This window comes from Polypterus senegalus, chromosome 5, assembly GCF_016835505.1.
Source record: "Polypterus senegalus isolate Bchr_013 chromosome 5, ASM1683550v1, whole genome shotgun sequence".
Lineage (NCBI taxonomy): Eukaryota > Metazoa > Chordata > Cladistia > Polypteriformes > Polypteridae > Polypterus > Polypterus senegalus.
The window spans coordinates 2,058,182-2,082,717 of record NC_053158.1 but is presented as its reverse complement, the minus strand read 5'-3'; the positions used below and the strand labels follow the sequence as shown (position 1 = coordinate 2,082,717).

At 45.2% G+C, this 24,536-nt stretch overlaps 1 protein-coding gene across 1 annotated transcript in view; it reads right to left on the bottom strand.

Moving 5' to 3' along the window:
• Positions 1-1,429: 1,429 nt before the first annotated feature.
• cubn (cubilin (intrinsic factor-cobalamin receptor)) overlaps positions 1,430-24,536 on the bottom strand; it is a 279,179-nt gene continuing 256,072 nt past the window's right edge. The window contains 9 exon segments of the mRNA XM_039754274.1: positions 1,430-1,732; positions 4,769-5,004; positions 6,892-7,057; positions 8,677-8,858; positions 11,634-11,778; positions 14,962-15,104; positions 15,107-15,169; positions 17,878-18,040; positions 22,264-22,469. Of these exon segments, the coding sequence (XP_039610208.1) occupies positions 1,625-1,732; positions 4,769-5,004; positions 6,892-7,057; positions 8,677-8,858; positions 11,634-11,778; positions 14,962-15,104; positions 15,107-15,169; positions 17,878-18,040; positions 22,264-22,469 (1,412 nt within the window). The 3' untranslated portion in view covers positions 1,430-1,624.

Sequence of the window (24,536 nt, the reverse complement as noted above, 5' to 3'; positions counted from 1 at the left end):
AGACACTTGGAATGAGCGACCAAGTAGCATGGTAGACAGTAGGACTTTAGGGACTTTCAAAACTCATTAGAAGCTGGCACAGAGTCAGATGGCACACCTCTTGATTTACCAGACTATCTACATCCCTACCCTCACCTATTGCTTTGGGTAAGGATGAGATCACAGGCACAAATGGCCCGAAATGAGCTACCTGCGCAGGATGTCTGGGCCCATTGAGATAGGGTGAGAAGTACAGAAATACGGGAGAGGCTCAGAGTAGAGCTGCTGACCCTCCACATCAAGAGCAGCCAACTGAGGTGGTTCGGGCATCTGATATGGATGTGGAGGCTTAACAGTCTCAATTAGCTGGGTGGACACCCCTGGGAAGACCCAGGGCTCACTTGGAGGATAATATTATATGTCCCAGATGGCTTGGGAATGCCTTGGTGATCCCACAGAACGTGTTGGCAAGTGTGGCTGGGGCAAGGGACGTGTGGGCCTCTCTACCCGGTCTCAGACAAACAGTGAAAATGAATCAATGAGGAGAAATCAGGGCTGACCCCTCAAAGATCAGGGGCCATATAAAAGGTGACGGGGTGGTGTGCTCTTGAAGATCTGGGTCTACACACCTAACATCAGGGGCTAAAGTGTCTTGATGGTGTTAAACAGGACACGATCGGCCAGTGTAGAGGCATTAAAATGTCTGTGAAAAATACAGAAGACATATTTTTTTTCATACAAGTTAATATATATTTCGGGGCCCCTCTGGGCTGTAGTTCAGGTTTGCTTGTGCAGAAGTCGTATTAATCGTCAATACTAATTCTGCTCCATTGTTACCCCAAACAAAACCCCTCTTCTCAAGTCCTTGTCTGTACTTTTAAAGATCACTAGTTCAGTCATAACAAACAAGGAGCACCAAACACATTTCTGTCTTTAACTCTGAATTTCCTCGTTTATTCCTCTTTTGTTCACTAGATGGCAGTAGAGCACCTCTTTACTCAGCCATTGCAGTTGAGCCCAAATGGCCGCACATTCGAGCTGCGCATCTGCTTAAGCTGCCTTCTTGCAGTCTTAAACCCCCAAAATGAGGTTTTGATTATTTTTATAGGTCAAGGAGAAACTATAAGGAAGTTAAAGCAAAATCCAGGGCATGGCAATCATGATACCCATCTTGTTCTTATTCTTCTTTCCTGTGTTGGTTATTCAGCATTTGTGAGTGGTTGATTATTAGTGTCGCTTGCCTGCTCTTCTCATTTGAGTTTTAAGCTGGAGCTTTAATCGTATCGTCCAGCAACTGGACGTCCTTACAGTTCAGAGATCTTCACTCTGAGGTGGGCAACTGCTCGATTAAAAGTCTGCGATGCAGAACTCTCTGTGGAAGGCACTACAGTATATCACACAATACTGACGGAACAAGCAGGCGGACGGAAAAAAGAAAATGAACAGAACATCAAGTTCAGTTAATTTAATAAGAAAATAATGACCAATTTTAAACATCAATGAATATGAAGTATTCAAAATCTATACAACAGATTGCACAGAAGACACAAATCTCAAAGGCTAAAAGATCAGCGCAGACTCAAACCAAATGCCCGGCACATCAGCCGCTGCTCAGGCATTTTAAATTTTTGTTTCGTGGGCCTCCTCAGCTGCTCCACGTCAGTCTAAACCCTGATGGATTCACCACCAACTCGGAGTGGAACTTGACCAACACTTGGAACGATGATGAAGTGAAAGGAGCGATGTTGGTTTCCTGTGGAATAGAAATAAAGAAAGAAAAACACGTTGAGAAGGGACTGTGAGCGAGTGTATGATATTATCTTGATAACGATAAGGCATGTATAGGCAGTGTGACGTAGTGGGTACGGCTTTGGCCTTCAGACTCCAAGGATGCAAGTTCAAATCCCACTACTGACACCATTGGCAGAGTGGTGGCTCTGAGGCTAGGGATCTGCGCTGGCATCCTGAAGGTTGCCGGTTCGAATCCCGTCACTGCCAAAAGAGATGCTACTCTGCTGGGCCCTTGAGCAAGGCCCTTAACCTGACCCTGCGCTCTGACCCCAAGGGGTATGCAAAAAAAACAAGTAATTTCCTTTGGGATTAATAAAGTATAATAAAATTAAAAAATGTGACCATGAATGGAATCAAATGTGTCTCAAATGTTGTAAGTCGCCTTTAATAAAGACATCGGCCAAATGCATACATTTAAAAAGAATTAAGCCCTCGATATGTGGATGGGTCTTACAACAGGATGAGGTAAAGTCATTATGACCAGAGGACCTTTGTAATTCTAGTTTCGTCCGACTCGCTCAAGTCAGTAACTTTTTACGGTCTTCACATTCATGTCTCAGTAAAGCCTTCTGTAGTTCAGGGGTCTCCAGCGGTGGTCCAGGAGCACTACTGTGGTTGCAGGTTTTCATTCTAACACGTTTATTACTTTCTCTTGTGCAAAGTTTAGGGAAAGTATTGGAATCCTCCAAAAATTCCATTTCAAGATTTTCATGAATCTCGAGGTTTTTGACCTCCCCGAGTCCAAAAATACCATTTTTGGAATTACGTCTGTGTGTGTTTGTATGTAAACACGATAACTTGAGGACGCTTTCATGTAGGTCAACCAAATTTTGCATACAAGTATTAGGTACAAAATGTAAATTTCGATCAACTTTTCAGCTATTTCCACTAACTGGAAGTGATACTTTTTTATTCATGTAGCTGTAGAGTCCGATTTATTCAATTTTTACTTTTCTAATAATTGTTCAATATATTATTAATTTGATTTGTCGTTGATGGTTCTTTAATGTAATTTGGACAGGACTTGAATGAGAGAGTCCTCCTCCAGTCATAATGACCTCCGTCCAAATAGGGCTTAGCAAAAACTTTCTTGTATTCTAGAGGAATACAACGTAACAATGTAACATCTCAGTTAACAGATAAGTCTCATAATGTTTGCTTTGCACGCCCACGGCCAGCCATGACAAGTCACAAGAGGAACCCGAGGTTGACTAATTATAGCTTATCCACCATCACACCTTAACTGCAGCCAACAGACACGTTTTACCTCCGGCCAAAGGTAGAACATCAATTGGTAGAAGGCTTGAGAATGTGGGTAATGCATGATCACGATTGGCTCAAAGTCACAAGGCATGGCTCCTAAACTTTAATGTTCCGTTGGTTCAAAGGGTGTAGTAAAGAAACATAAGACCAACATAAATATAGAAACCACCAGCATCTCACGGTCTCAGCCTCCTCATCCATCTAGGAGACCATGTCGCACCAAAGACTAACCATCACAAGATCTGATAGGACCACCTGACATCTTGGGCACAATGAGTGCCTGGAATTTTGTAGTAAGCAGTCGTGCTGTCCATCCAGGTTGTATGGCGTGTTTTCCTCAACCAACTCACTTTGCTTTTATTCCAGGTTGGGAATGGGCACTGATAGTCGATGAACCACCTGGACTGGGACCCGAGTGCAGCACCACAATGTGAGGTTTTGTATGGTGGGTGGAGTGGCAAAACTGCCACTAAACCCCTGAGTTTTCCCTGTAAGTTGAAGGACCTGCTTGCAGGCCTAGAGGCACATTAACGTCATACCCAGGATGGAGCAATGGCAGGTTAAGGGTCTTGCTCAAGGCACAAATTAAACTGAAATGTATGTAAATGTTCTTCTTCTTCTATCAGCTGCTCCCGTTAGTGGTTGCCACAGTGGATCATCTTCTTCCATATCTTTCTGTCCTTGTCATCTTGTTCTGTCACACCCATCACCTCCATGTCCTTTCTCACCACATCCATAAACCTTCTCTTAGGCCTTCCTCTTCTTCTCTTACCTGGCAGCTCTATCCTTAGTACCCTTCTCTCATTATACTCCGCATCTCTCCAAACCAACATAATCTCGCATCTCTGACTTTGTCTCCCAACCATCCAACTTGAGCTGACCCTCTAATGTCCTCATTTCTAATCCTGTCCATCCTCGTCACAGGAGTACTTGAAAGTGTGAAGCCGCTCCTCTGCTTGCTTTGTACTCCGCCTGGGGTGAAATAAATAAGTAAAGCAAGGGTGTCAAACCTTGAAGTGAAACAAGTCACTTGAGTTTGAGACCCTGATGGTGGCAGGAACTACACTAGGCTGGTAAGTTTACATACAAAGAACTGAGATCCAAGAGTATAGGATATTCAGGTCTATAAAGAGCAAAGGTCATAAAAGTGAGTAGAACCCTCGACATTGAGTATTGCAATAGTTGTGTGTGAAGCACAGAAAGCCCCTTTAAATGGCACAATGGAAACGTAGAGACTTTGTGTGGTGGACCACACTGGGATCCATTTGAATGAATGAATGAGTGACTCATGGCAGTGATGAATTGAGTCCTCACAGAGTTGCCTCGATTGACAGATGGACCGGCGCCCCCTGCAGGCCACCGTCTAGCCTTCTAGCTTTTACTGCCACAATTGGTTCTTGTTCCTAAGTGGGACAGAAGACCAGTGGATGGATGGATGGAAGGATGGAGTAAAAGTGAGGGCTATGCCATTTGAGTTTACTGTATTTCAGTTCCTTATTTTCTAACACAGAGTTTCATCCTATGCCAACACTTCAATTATTCAACGGTGCGTTTTTTACAGGACGCCATGGAATTGCAACACCCGATTTTTAATCATTACTTTAAAACAAAATTGCCAAGAACTAAAGTTTATCCTGGCAGAGCAGTTAACAACCATGGATGGCACACATATTGGTCCACTGTTGTTGGCATCGAGAGGAGTTGCCTGACACGCACAGCCATGGTGTCCACCTACCAGTCCACAATAAGGGCCCACGTAACTGCTGCTCTCGTTGGGTCCGTCGAACAGCTTCAGGTAGTTGCTCAGACAGTCGCCTGGGTCATCGATGCTTACAAAGGCAAAGGTGACTCTGACCACACGTCCAACTGGTGCCACGATGGTCCACTCACAGTCTGTGCCATTGGCATATGAGGCAGGGTAGTTTGGACTGGTGAAGGAACCATGATCTCCGTAGAGGGTTCCTCCACATCCTGGAAAAGAAGGACACAAAACAAGAATAAAAATGGAAGAACCAAGTCAGCAGTTCTCAGCTTTATTGGAGGTTTGGCTAATTTGAGCGACATGGCTCAATACGGGGGTCCACAATTTTCTAAGTGAATGCAGGTTTTGAACAAGTACATTAGCAAGGCTCCTTCCACGGGTCACCCATGCCTTTGTTGAACAAAAAGATTTTATGGTCACACATCTTGTTAGCTACGTCCTAGAAGTCAAAGTAGGCTGTGAAATGTTTTCTGGATTGCAGCAGCACAACGCTAACAGCAAAGTGCAAAACACGACAAGACAATGGAAGATGAGTCATGACAAACACAAAAAAACCAAAAAGATGTCTGTTCAACATCAAAAATTCAAATTAATAATCAAAAACAAACATAGCAGTGAGTAGAGGTACAAATTAAAAGGGGAACCAAGCAGAGAGCCGCAAAACTAATTATCAAAAAGTCAAAATGCCCCCAAATCATTGAACATTAGAACAAATGGCTCAGATGGTGGTCTTTGTAAAGACACAATACACATAATGCTAGAGCAATGACACCATCTCAGCTCCTCCTTCTTATTAACCCCACCCCATCATACAATACAATACCATTTATTTTTATATACCCAAAATCATACAAGAAGTGCCACATTGGGCTTTAACAGGCCCTGCCTCTTGACAGCCCCCCAGGCTTGACTCTCTCTAAGAAAACAAGGAAAAACCCTTGTAGGGAAAAAATGGAAGAAACCTAAGGAAAGGCAATTCAAAGAGAGACCCCCTTCCATGTAGGTTGGGGTGCAGTCGGTGACAAAAAAAGGGGTTAAATACAATACAATACACAGAACATTATGTGACTGCTATATAAGTAGAGTAGCAACAGGCACAGATTGGAGGGACAAAGGCAAATAGCTGGCAAAAGAAGTAATGGGGCGGAGCTTCAGACATAGATAGGAGGGGCAAACGCTAATAGACATAAAGAAATAGTGAGGCGGAGCTTCAGACACAATTAAGGAAGGGCCAAGTCTAACAGAGAAAAGGAAGGGGCGGGCTGCATGAGAGGAGGGGCCAAAACAAACAGCACACAAAGGAGGGGCTCAGTGTGTGCTTTAGACAAAGACAGGAAGGGCCAAGGTGAATACACAAAAGGAAGTACTGGGGCGGAGCTTCAGGCACAGATAGGAGGGTCCATGGTAAAGAGAAAGAAGGAAGGAGAGTAAGACAGATTTAGAAGGGGCCAAGAGAAACAGCAGACAAAAGGAACGACTGGAGCTGAGCCTCAACAGCGATAGTAAGGTCCAAAGCAAATAGCAGGCAAAAGAAAGGCCAAGATGGAGCTTCTAACACAGACAGGAGAGGCCAGGGCATATATACTAAAGGAATGAATGGAGCCGAGCCTCAACAGAGATAGGGAGGACTAAAGCAAATAGCAGAGAAAAGAAAGGCAAAGGTGGAGCTTCAGACACAGATGAGAGGAGCCAGGAAGGCCTGGGACAGTGCTTCAGATGCAGAGAGGAGGGGCGAAAGAAAACAGCACACAAAGGAAAGGCTGGGTGGAGCTTCAGACAAAACTGGGAGGAGCTAAGGTAAATAAACAAAAGGAAGAGTTGGGGTGGAGCTTCAGACACAGATAGGAAGGGGCCAAGGCATGCAAACAAAATGAATGGCTGGGAGGAGCTAAGGAGGAAGAGTTGGGGTGGAGCTTCAGACAAACAAAATGATAGGACAAAACTGGGAGGAGCTAAGGTAAATAAACAAAAGGAAGAGTTGGGGTGGAGCTTCAGACACAGATAGCAGGGGCTAAGGGCAAAGAACAGACAAATGGACGGGTTGGAGTAAAGGATTTTGCTAAATTTAATTTTCAGCTTTTCACGGATTTGCTTACCATTGGGCGAGGAAGTCCACGTTATTTCAAAGCCATTGCGTGCCATTGAAAAGTCACTCTTAAAATAGAGATAAAGCAGGTTGCTCCCAGGGAAGACAGGATTAGGCAGGGTGCTGCCACAGTACTTTCCAAGCAGAGCAGCAGAGGCGTCGCTGCCATTTCTGATCTGAAATAAAAGTGAAATGTGAAAGGTCAGTTGAGAAAGCATCCTGAGTGAGTTCTGATCCTTGCAGAAAAGCACACCACTGTCTGCCTGCATGCTGTCACCCTCAGTCCTTACCATGGACCCCATTCAGCCACTGCTCTGTATTTGCCCCCAACAACACTTTAGGGGTCTGCTGTTTATGTGGATTCGTCATCTAACCCCTCCACTTGTGTGTGTGAGCTGAGTGTTCCTGGTGATGGCACAGCCGAGCGAGAGGAGCCTCCTGGGGTGCTGTTCATCCATTTTGGAGTTGAATGTGACAGGTCTGATTCCTGCACTGACCACTACACTGGTGTCAGAGATAGGATTTTTGTCATAGCGCAAGCAACAAACGTCTACCAAAGAAAGTTAAAGAGCCATTTCTGAAAACCTTTAACTAAGACAATTGATGTGACATTGGGACATCGCTGTTAGCTTATCGATGAAATAAATGCAATGGTCTCAATGGCCTTGTCGTTCTTCTGCCAAGAAATGCAAACGAGGCACACAACTGCACTAAGGTGACCAGGAGAGGACAACGCTGTCGAGACAGGGGGCCAAAGGTTGTAAACCGTGAGGTCAGTAAATCAAGACGTCAAAAGAAAAACACTAATTTATGTTGGAGATCGGAAGCAGACGGATTGGGAACCACAACACTACATCCCAAAAGGCACACAGGAAAGATTTGTTTGACTATCCGGTTTGTAGCACCCCAGTGGTTTAAATATTAATAAGCTATCGACGCAGGGAGGTGCGACTGCCAGGAAATGATACCAAAGTTACAGCAACAAGAGGACAAAAATGGCAGTGACCAACCGAGTTATAGGAAAAAAAATTAAAACAAATAAAGAAAATGTGACAATTTATGAACTTGTCTAAAATGAAAAAGCTAAAAATAAAAAGCAGAATTGGACTCAATTCGATGATTTGATGAAAAGAAACCACACAGGAAGGAGCAAAGAGGAGCACAAAGGAGCAAAGAGGAGCACAAGACAAACTTGCCAGGGTTTTTATCCGTGGCTCACGTCAATTTTCATTTTTGAAGTCTGTCAGATGTTATTTTGTACATTTCTGTGATTATTCGTGTCCTTGTCATGAGGTGTTGCACATTATTTGGTGAATCTGTTGTGTTTTTAAGGTGTTTAGTTATGTGCCCTGTCACCTTCGGGTAGAGAACCAATGGGCGGGGCCACTGTGACATCACCACTGAGAGCCCGCCCTCCCTCTTTATACTGAGGTGGAGGAGTTGAGTCCCTCCGAGCATCGTTGAGGTTGCTGTGGTGTGTATTCACATTGGGTTTTCCGTTTCATTATTTTGTGAATTTTTGCTATTATTTATTTGGATTTTATTGTTGGCCTACAGATTAGGGCTTGCTGGCTTTTTAGGAAAATCCTTTTTGCCTTTATTTCACCTCCTGATTCTGTAATTAGAATGTTTCTCACTGTCTCTTTCTGAGATAGAACAGACAGATGGTAGGTACACCTGAATATCAAACTTTACAAACGCCTGACAGAAATGACGGACGTCCGGGAGGGGGCGGAGCATCTGAAATACAGCAGAGAGCCTCCTAGTGGCCTTTGGCAGTACACGCAAGACAAACCTCCAGATAGTCATAGCTGCATGACGTATGAGACTCCAAGTCAAAGGCGTCAAAGAAGAGCGAGATGGAGCTGTTGAGGGGCGCCCGCAGGACGATGGTGCACTCGATGTTATGAGGGTAGACGTCAGGCCAGCCGGGGCTCTTCAGGAGGCCGAATGATTGGTTGTACTCTCGACTGCAACCTGCAAAGCAAAAGAGGAGATTTTGTCAGATTTCACTGGCGCCAGCCATTTTCATTTGTCGTGATGTGAAGATGTTGATCTTTAGCCCTATTTCTGATCTGCCTTTCTTAAGTAGAATCTCAGAGAAAGCCGTCTTTACGCAGCTAAATGACCACCTCAATAAACCTGCTATTCTCGATAACTTTCAGTCGGATTTCAGAACAAATCACAGCACAGAAACTGCACTCGTTAAAGAAATAAATGCAGACAGAGGCCGTCTACCTGTTCTCATCCTCTTAGATCTGAGTGCCGCATTTGACACCATTGATCACAACATTGTTAGTCAGTGGGTGGGCCTCTCTGGCAGGGTCTTAAATTGGTTTGAGTCTCACTTAACAGGTAGAAAATGCTTTGTGAGTTGTGGTAATTATACTTCAGAGACCCCTGATGTTCTATATGGTATTCCACGAGGGTCTCTCCTGGGCCCGCTGCTCTTTTCGATTTACATGCTTCCGTTGGGTCAGATTATCTCAGGGCGTAACATGAGCTACCACAGCTATGCTGATGAAACGCAGCTGTATTTATCAATAGCACCTGATGACCCCGACTCTCTTGATTCACTCACCCCCAATGTCTCACTTGTGTTTCCAAATGGGTGAGTAGCCATTTCCTCAAACTAAATAAGGAGAAATCAGAAATTTTAGTGATTGGCAAAAATGGATATAATGAGGTTATCAGGAATAAACTTGATCCATTAGGATTAAAGGTCAAGATGGAGGTAAAGAATTTAGGGGAAACTATTCACCCTAACCCTAATTTTAAATTACATATTAATCAGATTACTAGGACAGCATTTTTTCACTTAAGAAATATAACAAAAGTTAGACCTCTTATATCATTGCAAGATGCTGAGAAATTAGCTGACGCTTTTGTGTTCAGTCAACTAGATTGTTGTAACGCACTCCTCTCAGGACCACCCAAGAAAGACTTCAATCGGTTACGACGAGTGCAGAATGGAGCTGCTAGAATCTTAATTCGTAAAAAGAAAATCCGAGCACATTTCTCCAGTTCTGATGTCACTATGCTGGTTTCCTGTGCCATTTAGAATTGACTTTCAAATACTGCTGATGGTTTACAAAGCCTCTGCTCCATCTTATATCTCAGAACGCCTCTCACCTTACACTTCAAATCGTAACCTTAGATCTTCACATGAGTGTCTGCTAAGAATTCCAAGAGCTAAACTTAAAAGAAGAGGTGAGACGGGCGGGCGGCCTTCTGCTGTTATGCACCTAAAATGTAAAATACGAGTTTACTGCTAGAAATTCGCAAGGCTAATAGCGTGGAGCACTTTAAAAAACTGCTGAAAATGAATTACTTTAACATGGCTTTCTCAGAGCTTCATTTTAGTTTAATCCTGATACTCTGTATATGCATTGCATTATCATTATTATTCATGGTGGCTCCGTAATCCATAATAACCCCTACTTTCTCTGCTGCTCTATTTCCGGTTTTCTGTGGTGTTGATCTGCGCCACCACCACCTGATCAGGGCACCCTTCAGTCACTACATTGATGGGCTAAAGGCCAGACATCCACATGACCGACATCATCAAGTTCTTCCATGTGAACCCTGAATACCATGAGGACTGCTTGAGGTCATTTATGTGAGGTAGAATGCCTAGAGGGGGCTGGCCGGGTGGTCTCGTGGCCTCGGACCCCCTGCAGATTTTATTTTCTTTCTCCAGCCGTCTGGAGTTTTTTTTTTGTCCTCCCTGGCCATCAGACCTTACTCTTATTCTGTGTTACTTAGTGTTCCCTAATTCTATTTTCTTATTTATTTTGTCTTCATTATGTAAAGCACTTTGAGCTCCGTCACTTGTATGAAAATGTGCTCTAGAAATAAATGTTGTTGTTGTTGTGTCTGCAGCCATCTTCTGGTGTGACCAGAGTAGACTGTGGAGGTTGTGTGGAACATTTTATTTTAGGCTTGAATTATACAATTTCTGTACCTATAAAATGGTATGGACACAACATATATTTTTAGATGTATATCATTTATTATAAAATGAACAATTTCGATATACAATGTTAATCCCTGATGAAGAAAATCTCTTTCTCACATGACCTTTGGGGGTCAGAGGGCAGGGTCAGCCATTGTACGGCACCCCCAGAGCGATTTTCAGGTCAAGGGCTGTGCTCGAGGGTCCAGGGTCCATATTTTAACTTCAACACATTTCAAGCTGGCAGAATTAGTTTGTCACTGTCTGTCATTGTCCAATGTAAGGACAGCTGTGATGTGACGCAGACCATTGTAAAAGTGCACATGATAAAGATCATGTGATCAGGACCATCTTAGCAGCATTATAGGCCCACCGGGCAAAGCAGTGCACTGGCACCCCTATCTACATCACAGCATACAGTGCATAGATTAGCATGGGGACCCCTGGCTACTGCCCAGCGTGCCCACGCATTAAGGCGGCGCTGCATGTCATACACAGAAGCGGCACATTTTTCAAATTAATTTTGAAATGAACAAAACGGATTCTACAAATCTTAACTGGGAAAAATGGTTGAAGAAAACGTACAAAATAAGGTCAGAAATAATCAGAAATGGTTTCTGCCCATAACCGGATGATAAATAAATAATCGGGTCTCGGAGCGTGCAGACTCCGAATGGGTGCGGATGAAGGTCTACGCCAACCAGGACTCTCATGGTCTCCCCTTGGGTTTGGACTGTTTGCTGATTTCTAAGCAAAGCTCCTAATGTGAGCAGCGACCATCAGAACGGAGGACATACCTGCTATCTGGAAGGTCAGGCTGAAGCCGTTGCCAGGCTGGTACTCATCAGATTGAAACATCACTTGAAGCGTCCGCCCGTACGAGTAGAAGTCGGGAATCCTTGTGTCCACTCCGCAGAATCTGTGGACCTGGCCGTAGTCGCCCTGAAAACCAAAAGATAACATGAAAGTTAGAGCGAGTCTGCATGAGACGGGACAATGAAGTGGAGGCCCAATGCAAGAGCGCTTGTGAGGCATCATGAGGCAATGGGTGTTGCTAAGAGCACAGCCATGCTGCCCATCTCCTCCTTAACCTAACTCGTTATTAGGCTGAGTACAACTGAGCCCAGCAGATGACGGCACCCCACACCTGACCCCCTGTTGTGTCACCACCTCCACCTACTCCAAGCATCATGATGCTCCAACATTGATGGACTGAAAGCCAGAAGTCTACGTGACCATCATCATCAGGTCCTTCCATGAAAACCCTAAATACAAAGAGGACTGTTTGACTTATGTTAGGTAGATTGCCCAGAGGGGACTGGGTGGTCTCGTGGTTTGGAACCCCTACAGATTTTATTTTTTTTCTCCAGCCTTTGGAGTTTTTTTTTGTTTTTTCTGTCCACCCTGGCCATCGGACCTTACTTATTCTATGTTAATTAATGTTGACTTATTTTTATTTTTTATTGTGTCTTCTATTTTTCTATTCTTCATTTTGTAAAGCACTTTGAGCTACATTTTTCTGTATGAAAACGTGCTATATAAATAAATGTTGATTGATTGATTGATATTGTGGAGGACAAGCCTCAAGGGGGTTTGTCTGGACCTTGTGGTCCAAGATTGAAGGGACACCTGGAGCCACCATGGAGTTCTAGGAGGACGCTGTTCCTGACTCTAGACATGATCTGAGGGTTCAACCAGAATTGTTGCTGCCAGCAGCCATATTGTACCACCCGCACTTCTGAAGAGGTCATCCACCTGACGCTAAGCGTGTTCAGGCCCAGATAGTCCTTCAGTGGGACACCAACCAGAATAAAGCTTGGGTTGCTGCTGGAAGAGGTGTTGGTGAGGTCAGCAGGGGGTACTTACCCTGCGGTTTGAATGTGGATCCCAATGCGCCAGTGCAGGGACGGGTCCACTGTGCTGTAAAAATGGCGCCGTCATTCGGATTAGACCTAAAACTGTGGTTCTGACCTTCTGTGGTCATAAAAAATCCTTGAGCATCCTTCATGAAGAGTAGGGTGTATCCTAATCTCTTGGCTAAATTGCCCACCTCATCCTAGTCATTCTGGCCCCCTAATTATCCCCTTTCTCTTATTGCCTATCTCACCACTTCACCACCTGACAGCTGATGTATGGTGACTGTACAGGAGCAAAAATGGCTGCCGTCGCATCATCTAGGTGGGTGCTACACATTAGTGGTGGTTGAGGTGACTCCCCACTCACTGAAGCACTTTGAGTAGCGAGAAATAAATGTAAAGAATTATTATTATTGTTATTATTAAGAAGGCATATGAACTCCTTGTGGCCTTAGTTCTACTGAGCAGGTGACAGCAGAAGGAAAAATGGACCAACGTGGTGAGAAACGTCCAGGAGGTGATTGAAATCTGTGAAGATCTAACAGATGGCAGCTTATGTGTTAGCCCATCGCCTTTTTGGGGGTTACTTTGCCCCCTTCAGCTCATCCTTTCTCGTCTGACGTGTGTTTATAATTAATTGTCCCAGTATGAGTGTGTTCTGTGATTCAGGAATGACTCAAGAGTACCCCCTACAGGCCACAAGTGGAACGTGCTGCTTCATCAGAAACATCCATCCATTCATTCATTATCCGACCTGCTATATCCTAACTACAGGGTCACGGGGGTCTGCTGGAGCCAACGCCAGCCAACACAGGGCACAAGGCAGGAAACAAACCGCGGGCAGGGTGCTAGCCCACCACAGGGTACACACACACACGGGACAATTTAGAATTGTCAAAGCACCTCACCTGCATGTCTTTGGACTGTGGGAGGAAACCCACGCAGACACGGGGAGAACATGCAAACTCCACGCAGGGAGGACCCGGGAAGTGAACCCAGATGGGTCTCCTAACTGCAAGGCAGCAGCGCTACCCACTGTGCCATCGTGCCGCCCCCATCAGAAATAGAGAATGCCATATAGCCACCCGATTTTCAACTAACGATCTTCAAGGCAGCAGTCCCTTAACTCTTTTAGGGCGGATGTGGACTTTTGTCGACACAAGACATTGAGGGTGGATGTCGACTAAAGTTAACATCCAGGGGCAGGGCTGTAAACACTGACAAAAGTCACCGTTATGTTACAGGTAGACCCTCTTTACTGAGAGGACTGTTAGACTCATTGACTTGACGTCAGATCCCTGCGTGTGCGTGAGTAGCGTAGATTAAACGGCGTCTACAAGGGCATCGGGCGAGAGAGCAAAGCGAAATACTCCATGCGTACTTATTTATTTATTTTTATTTATTATTGCTGAATCGGATTCTGACTCATTGAACTCCGATTTTGATGCAAGTGACAATGAAAATCAGGGACCTGCATCAGCTGAACTTGCTGCGCCTATGGTGACCTTCGCTTGGGACGGCTACACAGACATCGATACGTGGCAGGCAAGCTGGCTACTGGACTTCATCAAACGACCCACCCGGCGTCTCAGGGGGCACACTATGGATTACCAGCCCCTCAGCTACTTCAAGCTGGTTTATTTGTTTCTTTCCCCAGAAAATGTCTTTCATCTTAAAAGTGATGAGACAAACAGGTACGTAATAAGTATGTGGATTTACAAACTGCAGAGGCTCGTGGAATCTAAAACTGAGTGATCTTTGTCATAAATACGTATTTTACGTTGATTTATGTGTGAACCCTTTGCTCTGTGTGTGCTTTAGAAAACTGAGTTTTCTGGAATAATTTTCAGCCCTGGGACAAAAGGAAAAAAAAAAAAATGAGCCCTGAAAGAGTGCAGGTGTAAAGTGCCTGTAGGGGGCGCCAGTGTAACAGAGAGCACAATTGGGCCCACACCCACAGGGAGTCTTGTATGGGAGTGCAGGTGTGAGCACAGCGGCGAGGGGGAGTGAATGGAGGGGCTAAGGGGACAAAGGGCAAGCTGCTGCCATCTTTAATGTACTGGCACCCCCTGCAGGACCCACTGCTGTTGGTGCCAGGACCAGACTTTGATTCTCAGTGAAAAGGACCTGGAGAAGCTCAAGGCTGAAGGGGGGGATTCCAGTTGATTTCATTTTTGATTTATTGATTTGTTTGTCCATTTGTTCATTTATATTTATTAATCAATCAATTGGTAGATTTATGTTTTTATTTATTTATGTATTTATTTACCACCGGCCAGTCTTTAAACTCCAAGTAATCCTGGGCACAGTCCTGACTGGGCTGCAGATGGAAGTGCTGGATGACCAGCTTGACGTTCTCTTGATATGCGGCGTCGATGACCCAGCGGCAGAGCAGGGAGTCGGGGGACGCCCGGGATAGGCGGGCGATGAGATGGTCTGTGGGGTGCTGTTGGCATAAAATACCCCACCACATTGTGCTGGAGAAAGAGAAGAGCAAAGACAACAAGTAGAATAAGCAGCGGCACTCATCTGAAATATAAAAGTAGCAGAGAATTGTAACACTAGTCAGTCAGTCGGTGATGGAATACACAGAAAAATCTTTGATATCTCGAGCCCCATGTGCACCTCCAGCGCCTTTTGTTAGTATCCTAGTGTGTCTGAACCTCTCCTGACCGGCACTTGTGTCCTCCTGATTCTCAAACTCGGACATTTTCAGACTTGTCTCCTTTCCACTCGGCCCAGAAGGAGGCGCCATTTGCACTAAGAGCGACCTGCCAGACGGAGCTCCAGTGAGCGGCTCTTGTTCGACGGCCAGGAGCCGGACACTTTGCTGTTGCTGTGCTCAACAGGCTATTTACTTTATTGCCTAAGAGATGTGATTTTGTTTTGGACTTTAACCCTTTAAGCCCTGGATTTTCTGTTTTTATCGGAAAAAAATATTTTGTGGCATATTCCACCTTCTTGGAAGCTCAAAAATGGAAAAACAAAAAAAAAAATGATCACTATTATTATACAGTAGCTGCCAAATACTTCAATCTTCTTGAGGAAATAAAATTGAAAGTGGTGCGCACAGTCCAGAAGCGTCCATTTTCACTTCCGTGTTTCGCAGACTGTATGCCAGTCTCTCCATTCTGCGGGCACATGCCAGCTTCTAATGGCTTTACACAAATGGCTGCATATATGGGCTTGTAATAGGATGTCAGGGCCCAAAGGGGGTCCCAGCTTTTCCTTGGTGTCGTGACCTGTCATTCCGGCACCTGGCCGCAGTCTGAATGTGTTTTTTCACTGACGAGAGGCTTCAATCTGGCCACTCTGTCATAAAGCCCACGGTCGTCCTTCTAGAAGTGCCCCCCTATTTCCACACAGGCTCTCTGGAGCTCAGCCGGAGTTCTCGTCGGGTTTACGGTCACCTCTCTCATCGAGACACTTCTCCAGTGATCGCTCAGTTTGGCAGGGCGGTCAGCTCTAGGCAGAGCTGTGTTGGTTCCAAAGTCCTTCCATGTAAGAATTGGGAAGGCCGCTATGCTCTTCAATGCTGCAGCCATTCCTCAGAGCTGAGCCTCGACACCATCCTGTCTCCTTTGGCCTCCGACAGACAAGTGTGTGCCTTTCCTAATCCGTCCAATCAACTGAGCGGACCACCGGAGGGCAGAGAGCAGAAACGTCTCACTTATGATCAGTGGGACGGGAGGCGCCTCAGCCAAAGCCAACACTTGGCTCAATGTGACAGCTCAGTTTTTTACTTTTAATAAATTTGCAGAAATTCCTCAAATTCTTTTTTTTTTTTTTTACTTTCTCATTCTGCAGTATTAAATGTTGTTTGATGAGGAAAAAAAAAATGAATTTAAAAATATTTTACCACAAGTCTGCAACCCAACAAAATGTGAAAAAAGTGACGACGCCTGAATCCTTTCTGAAGTAACTCAACTTCAGGCCTCCCCGCATTATGAAAATTCATTCATTTCTGAAAATCTCTTGATGATGTGAATATTTATAAAGTGAACCGCTAATGTAACCCCCTTAGCGTTATGTTTAGCCCCGCGAAAAGGAGCCAAAAATAATTGAACTGCTTACAATAAAACAAAAATGTCATTCTGTGTAAAAAGAGCAGGAGAGGCGCCGGTCGAGTCTCCACCGCTGGGCTGTTTGTTGATTTCGTGCGCGGCCTTCATGTGTTACGTCACCAGTGCACAGCCTGACGTTTCTTATAATATTTAGTCTGCAAGGACAGGACAGTCAGCATGCACTAAGATTGTCGAATGTCAGTGTCTGATGAGCAGCACAATCGACCCAAAATAAAATCACTCAAGTAGAAGCTATAGTCCACCAAAACGTTCAAGTAAGAGTAAAAAGACTTCCACAGCTCCAGGCTCAGTGAGTTACTCAAGTAAACGTAACGGAGTAAATGTAACTCGTTGCTACCCGCCTCTGCACATGAGAAGTTGGCCATCAAACTAAAAGAAGTGGCAGTTCAGGGTGATGTTTTTAGATGGGTGCAGAATCGGCTCAGACACAGGAAGCAGAGGGTGAAGGTGCGAGGAACTTCATCAGAACTGTCCGATGTTAAGAGTGGTGACCACCAGGGGGCAGTGTGGGGGCCGCTGCTATTTTCAATATCTATAAATGATTTAGATCAGAATATAACGAACAAGCTGGTAAAGTTTGCAGATGATGCCAAGATGACATGAGCTGTGGACCCGCAATACCACATAATCCTGTAGCTCCGCACCAAGCTCACCAGACCCCCGTTGTGCAGGCTGCAGCGAGGTGTACTTGGATTGACCGTGAAGGGTGTTAGTGCTTCACGGTGCACATCTAGAAACTTCCTCGGACTTGGATGTTGTATCCGCAAAAATCCAGCTTCACTGTGGTTTGTGAAATGAAATCGGGAATAAAAGAACTTTCTTCGTGTGTTCAAATTTTCGTAAGACGTTAGTTTGTAATTTGTATCGTCAATTGAAGTTTTTTCAGATGAGCTCCAATGCGTTTTACTAAGCAGCTTCAGGCTGGTGTTAACAAACAAGTGCTTTGACTCGTAAAATGGCCGATTTTAAGGGGGGATTCGGGAAACAGACAAAAAAGTCACAAGTAATCTCTGCACATTCATCGTAACACTGCGTGTTCATCTTGGAGATTCATCGGTTTTGGAGAAGTCCCCTCAGACTGGACTCTCGTGACTACTCACCATCGATGGCAGCGTATGTGGCAATGAAGCCGCTCTTGACTATGGAGCCGTCTGAGATGAAGCGTGCCGTCAGGAAGTTGCTGCTGGAGACAAAGGTCGCTGGTACCTCTGAACCACAGAAGGTGCCCACCAGCGGGAACTGTTCACTGTCGCCATCGTAGATCTGAAAGGAGAGAGCTGAGCTGAGCTGACAGAGAAACACACAGTCTTACGATCCGACGGTAATCCAGCAAGTCAATCTGCTGTCGTCATTGTGGCCGCTGGCTAAGAGGTGACGTTATTAGCAGTGAAGTCAAATCATCAGCGTTCATTTGGTGTTAATAATTCTACTAACACTTTTACAATCCATCCCTCCATCTCTCCTTCTACCATGTGGTCAACAGTCTCAGCACAGGTACCCAGAGGTCCCTATTTCCCTGCCAGGACCTCCAACTCCTCTAGTGACATATTTACTGGGACCACTTCTGCTGCAGGGGGACGTGGCAGCCCCTCAGAATCCCCCTGTTAAACAGTTTTTCAAAGGGAGACAAACTCACTCTTACCGCTCCTCTTTGCGGGATCAGCTGCTGGCTTGTGCACAACATGACCCTCGCGTGGGGCTTCAAACATTTACAAGGCCGAGCCGCGGCCATCCTGGGCTCTCTCTCTCTCTCCTGTCCCTCTTCCCCCTGATTCCCTCCAATCCACAGGGCCATCTTAATGCCCGGGAGCTCCACAAGATTAGGTGCCCCATGCTAATCTATGTATGCTGTGACTTGCTGAGTGGTTGTGTAGGTAGGGGTCCCAGTGCCAGGGGGCCTATAATGCTGTTAAGATGGCCCTGACGCTCTGGCTGCCGCTACTGGGCCGCTGTACCCCCGTGATGAAGAAGACTTTGTGGGCCGATGTGCCACATTTGACGCCTGTTCCTTGAAAGGCTCTGTAAGAGACTTGGTGTTTGTAACTGGCAGAACTGCAATAAAGTTTCTACTCCTTGGAAAACCTGCTGAACTCTCCCATGCAACTCTGTGACCCAAGCTTGACATTACTTATTTACTCGAGCACGTCCTCGTTGCCCAAAACACGTTTGCAGGGAGGCGTCCGGCAGAGACCCTAATCAGATGGCTGAACCGCCTCGATGGGCTCCTTTTGGTGTGAAGGAGCAGCAACTTTACTTTGAGTTCCCCTCGATTGTCTGTGTCCCTCCCCGTATCTCTAACGCTGAGCACAGACGCCCTGTGAAGGACGCTCACCACTGCTTCTTGTGTCCACAATCTTGTTGTTTTGTGGCCGTAGGTGAGAGTAAGAATGTAGATTGACCGGTTAATCAAGAACTTTGCCTTTTAGTTTCAGCACGACTGACCGGACTCTGGACGCTGCTTCAGTCCAATTGCTGATCGCTCACTCCCTTCTTCCCTCATTCCTGAACAAGACTCCACGCTACTTAAACTCCTATGCTTGAGGCAGCACCTCATCCCCAACCTGATGAGGACCCTCCATTCTTTGTTCGACTGAGGACCACCACCTCATACTTGGAGCTGCTGATCCTCATCCTGACCGCTTCACACTCAGCTGCCAATCACCCCAGTGTGCACCTGAGGTCACAGCCTGATGAAGCCAACAGCACTACATCAACTGCAAATATGGGGATGGAGTAAACCGCAAGACAAAGATTCATCCATCCATTATCCAACCCACTATATCCTAACATAGGGCCACGGGGGTCTGCTGGAGCCAATCCCAGCCAACACTGGGCACAAGGCAGGAAACAAACCCTGGGCAGGGCGCCAGCCCACCGCAGGGCAAGACAGTGATTATATTGTATATTATGTACATTAAAGAACCATCAACAACAAATCAAATCAAATTAATAAGATACTGAACAATTATTAGAAAAGTAAAGTTGAATAAATCAGACTCTGCAGATGCACAAAAGTACCACTCCCGATTATTTCCCGATTGGGAATTAGCCCAAAAGTAGATAGAAATCCATGTTTTGTACCTAATACTTGTATGCAAAATTTGATTGACCGAAGTGATACAGCACTCAAGTTATCGTGTTTACGCACGCACACACAGACATTATTCCAAAAATGGTATTTTGGGACTCAGGGAGGTCTAAAACGTCGAGAGTCATCAAAACCTCGAAGTCGAATTTTTGGACGATTCCAATACTTTCCCTAAGAGAGAGAAAATCGGACTCAGGGAGGTCTAAAACTTCGAGATTCATTAAAATCTCAAAATCGAACTTTTGGACGACTGCAATACTTTCCCACTTCTGGTACCGCTTGTCACGCTTGGGTCACAAAGTTGCACAGGTTCATTCAGGGCTTTCAAGAAACAGAAACTTTATTCAAATACAGTATAATAAAGCGTAAAGAATAAAGCCGAGGATATCTGAGGGAAGAGAGACAAGGCAGTGAGACAAAAAGGACAGCTGCGGTGCAGGTTGTTAAATGTTCGAAGCGCCGTGCGAGATGTAGCTCACGTGGCACGGCAGCAGCAGGAAGCCAGCAGCTGATCCAGCAAAGAGGAGCTAAAAAAAACTGTGTTTGTTTCCCATTGAGTCACTATTTAAGAGGGGGTTTCGGAGGAGCAGCCACGTCCCCTTGGGGGTGCATTCAGCGTGTTCACACCTTATGAGAAAGTAAAGTGGACTTAGTGAGGTCTAAAACATGGAGATTCATCAAAATCTCAAGGCCAAATTTTGGGACGATTACAATACTTTCCCAACGAGAAAGTAAATCGGATTCAAAAGTTTTGGAGTGAAAACCTGTAACCACAGTATTGCTGAAGACCCCTGAACTACAGAAGGCTTTACTGAGACATGAATGAGAAGCCTGTAAAAAGTTACAGACTTGAGCGAGTTGGACGAGACTCTGGTCATAATGACTACACCATCCTGCTGTAAAACCCATCCACATATCGAGCGCTTAATTCTTTATATATTTATGCATTTGGCCGATGTCTTTATTAAAAGTGACTTACAACACTGAGATTCATCAAAATCTCGACATCGAATCTTTGGATGATTACAATTCCTTTCCTATACTTCGTACACAAGAAAGTAAAAAAAGGCAGAAATGCCATCCTGAGGTCACTGAACTGGGCCCTGTCCATATAGAAAAGTATTCTCTTAAAGATGATGATTTGCATATATTCAAAGAGAATTAGGAGCATATATGAAAATAAGCATTACATCATAGTGCATGCTAGTATAGCAAGGGTTAAGTCATAAAAAGGCCTGTGCTTGTATATTTTTTTATTTTTCTGGTGGAAACCCACCAATATTTCAGAAGTCAAGGTCAGGTATGCAGAGAGGGGCTGACTGACAGCCCCCACAATTCTAGGTGGTGAATGTGAGCTGAGGACTGGAAATGATGGTGGCAGGTTCAAGGTGGGCAGAGGGCCTGTCAGGTGGGCATGATGGATAGAACAGAGTACTAAACTCATTTGGTGGAACTAATTACCGGCAGGACCATAAGATGTTGGGAGTCAGATGTGGGTGACAAATGAACTGAGTGAGGTAAACTTTTGATAAGAACGGTAATAAAAGTAGGGGTAGCCCCATTGCTAATCACTCAAGTCATCTGATTTGAGTCCCTATGTGCGTTGGATTCTGCTGCCTATCCTGAGACTCCAAGTGCCTTCTTTGGGCAAAGAGTGCCCATTTCCGCTTCGACGTCCACCCCTTGGCTGCACCTGCAAATCCTCTCCATAAGAATTATGAACAAAGTCAGTGACAGAGTTGAGTCCCCAACCCACTGGGAACACATTTGAGTTACTGCCAGCAATGCGAGCCAAGCTTTCACCCCAGTAGTACAGGAAATGAAAAGCCCACAACCACAAGCCTGGTACCTGGTACTCCTGAAGTACCCCTCACAGGACACCCCAGGGGACCCGGGTAAATGCCTTTTCCAAGTCCTCAGGACACTTGTAAACTGGTTGGGCATACACCCATGGACCTTCAGGAATTCTCCTGAGGATAAGGAGTTGCTCAAGTGTTCTGCAACTGCTGTTCCTCCTGAATCTGAGGTTTGACCAACAGACAGACCCTCCTTTCTAATGCCCGGGCAGAGGCCATCAGAGAGGCTGAGGAGTGTCACCCGATTGTTACTGTTCTAATAGCTTTATTATAATGGCGGTGTTGCCTTTATGATTTCAACACTAGATGATAAAATCAGATGCTTTGAATGACATTGATAGCTTCACATTCACACTAATAAAAACACCAGACCTTCCAATGGTCTGCCATCTTATGCAGGATTGGTTTCCACTTCACACCCATGAGCGGCTCCGGCCTACGCTACTCCAGAGAGAATTGAGCAGGTCTGAGTAATGATGTCTTATTAAAAATAAAACCCCACAGACATACAGGGAAATTCCCAAATTCCCAACTGTTGGTACCTTGAGGTAGTCGTATTGGCAATTCCCTCCAGAGGTTCCCTCCAGATCGAACTGCGTGAAGGAGAGGTTGACCAATTTGTTGGGCTGCACCATTATGGACCACAGGCAGTCGAGGTTTATTTCATATTTGCCATCAGAGTTGATGTCAGGTGAGCTGAAGGAGCCCGTGGACGCGTTGAGGAAGCCACCGCAGCCTTGCTGTGGTCCTGTCAGAGGAGATAAGTGAGAGCTTAGCAGCGAATCAGCACTGGGATGGAACTTCCTGGAGTGTCTCGACACTTTTATGGAGGCCGTATGATGGAGAAAAATTATAAACAGTGAGCTAAGTGGGACAGAAATGAAATGAGACAGCAGGGCATGCAGCAGACATACAAGAAACTCCAGTGGGGGACACATGGGGTGTCACTGAAAATCGAGACCCTGACCTCGCTTTGTCTATTAGTGGGGCCCCATAGTCAGACTTGATTAATGACTGCTGCTTTCTAATTCTGACTAAGGAGTGTCACTAACTAAACGTGAACTCTAAGGTCAGCCCTCGTGTAATATCTAAGGACGAGTCTGGGGAACACAAGAAAACAGAAGCCTAAAACTGTCTTGAGAAGCAACATGGCGCTAACCTCACTAGGGGGCGTTACTCTGGCATTCAGTTACCTGGCTCACCTTATACTGACATGCGCTGGCAGTTATGTGATGACCACTAAGGGAATGAGAAAGGTGTGTGTGTGGGGGTGGTGGGTTGGGTTTGTGCCTACCAGGGTATGAGTGGCAGGAAATTGTCAAATTGCATCCCAGCCGCTCCATTCCTTCCTCCAGATAGCAGGTGCTCATAGGAGATGAAATCGCGATCTGTGAGGTTGGAGACGACCCCTTCAAGAGGGCAATCGGTTTAAGTCTGCCTATCCCGTAGAGACCAACCCCAAGTCCCAAATTACTGCCTGCAGGCTCTGGCCTACTCAAGCCTAAATGAGTAACTACCTTTAAAGTTGAAAAAATTAAAGAGAATTCCAAAAATATGCTTCAGAAACATCACAGAAGGGACAATTGTCTTATAGAGACATGACCCACAATTAATCTTTATATACTCAGCAAAAAGAAACGTCCCTTTTCAGGACTGTGTATTTCAACAATAATGTTTTAAAAATCCAAATAACTTTACAGATCTTCATTGTAAAGGGTTTAAACAATGTTTTCCATGCATGTTCAATTAACCATAATCAATTAATTAACATGCACCTGTGGAATGGTCGTTAAGACCTTAACAGCTTACAGAAAGTAGGCATTTAAGGTCCCAGTTCTAAAACGCAGGACACTAAAGAGACTTGTCTACCGACTGTGAAAGCTGCCCAGGGTTCCTGCTCATCTGCGTGAACGTGCATTAGGCATGCTGCAGGGAGGTCATGAGGACTGCTGATGTGGCCATGTCCGCACTGTGAGACGCCTAAGACAGCGCTACAGGGGAGACAGGAAGGACAGCTGATCATCCTCGCAGTGGAAGAGCCCGGATCTCAATCCCATTGAGCACGTCTGGGACCTGTTGGATGCAGGGTGAGGGCTAGGCCATTCCCCCAGAAATGTCCAGGAACTTGCAGGTGCCTTGGTGGAAGAGTGGGGTAACATCTCACAGCAAGAACTGACAAATCTGGTCCAGTCCATGAGGAGGAGATGCACTGCAGTACTTCAAGCAGCTGGTGGCCACACCACATACTGACTGGTACTTTGGATTTTGAGCCTCCCTTCCTTCATTCAGGGACACATTGTGAAACATTTTTAGTTTATGTCTTATGGTGTTGACTCTTTTAGTGTTCATACAATTATTTACACATTAAGTTTACTGAAAGTAAAACAGTTGAAAGTCAGACGTTTCTTTTTTTGCTGAGTATACAATGGCTAGAAAAACTGGAACATATACCAATCGATTTTCGGTAATGCAAACTGACATACAATAGTTCAGCGACAAGTTCAGGAACCGCAGTCACAAAGTCTGACATACCCCATGACTAGAAGTCACGCACTGGGATATCTGCTTTTAGGTGCGTCCACATAAAATGCAAAAAGCACCTACTGCTGACGTCATGTCTTTGTGTCTGTCGCTCCAAATGAAATAACTCGGCTGCCTGTGCACTGATCTTGTTTAAGCTTAGCCCACGTATTCTTCAGGGAAATTGTTCAATTTTCAGTGCGATATCTTGGATACGACACATTGTATAACGATGTGAAATTTAGGACGATGTAGTGGCTTAAGGTTGTCATGATGTCCTAAACCCAGGCCTTAA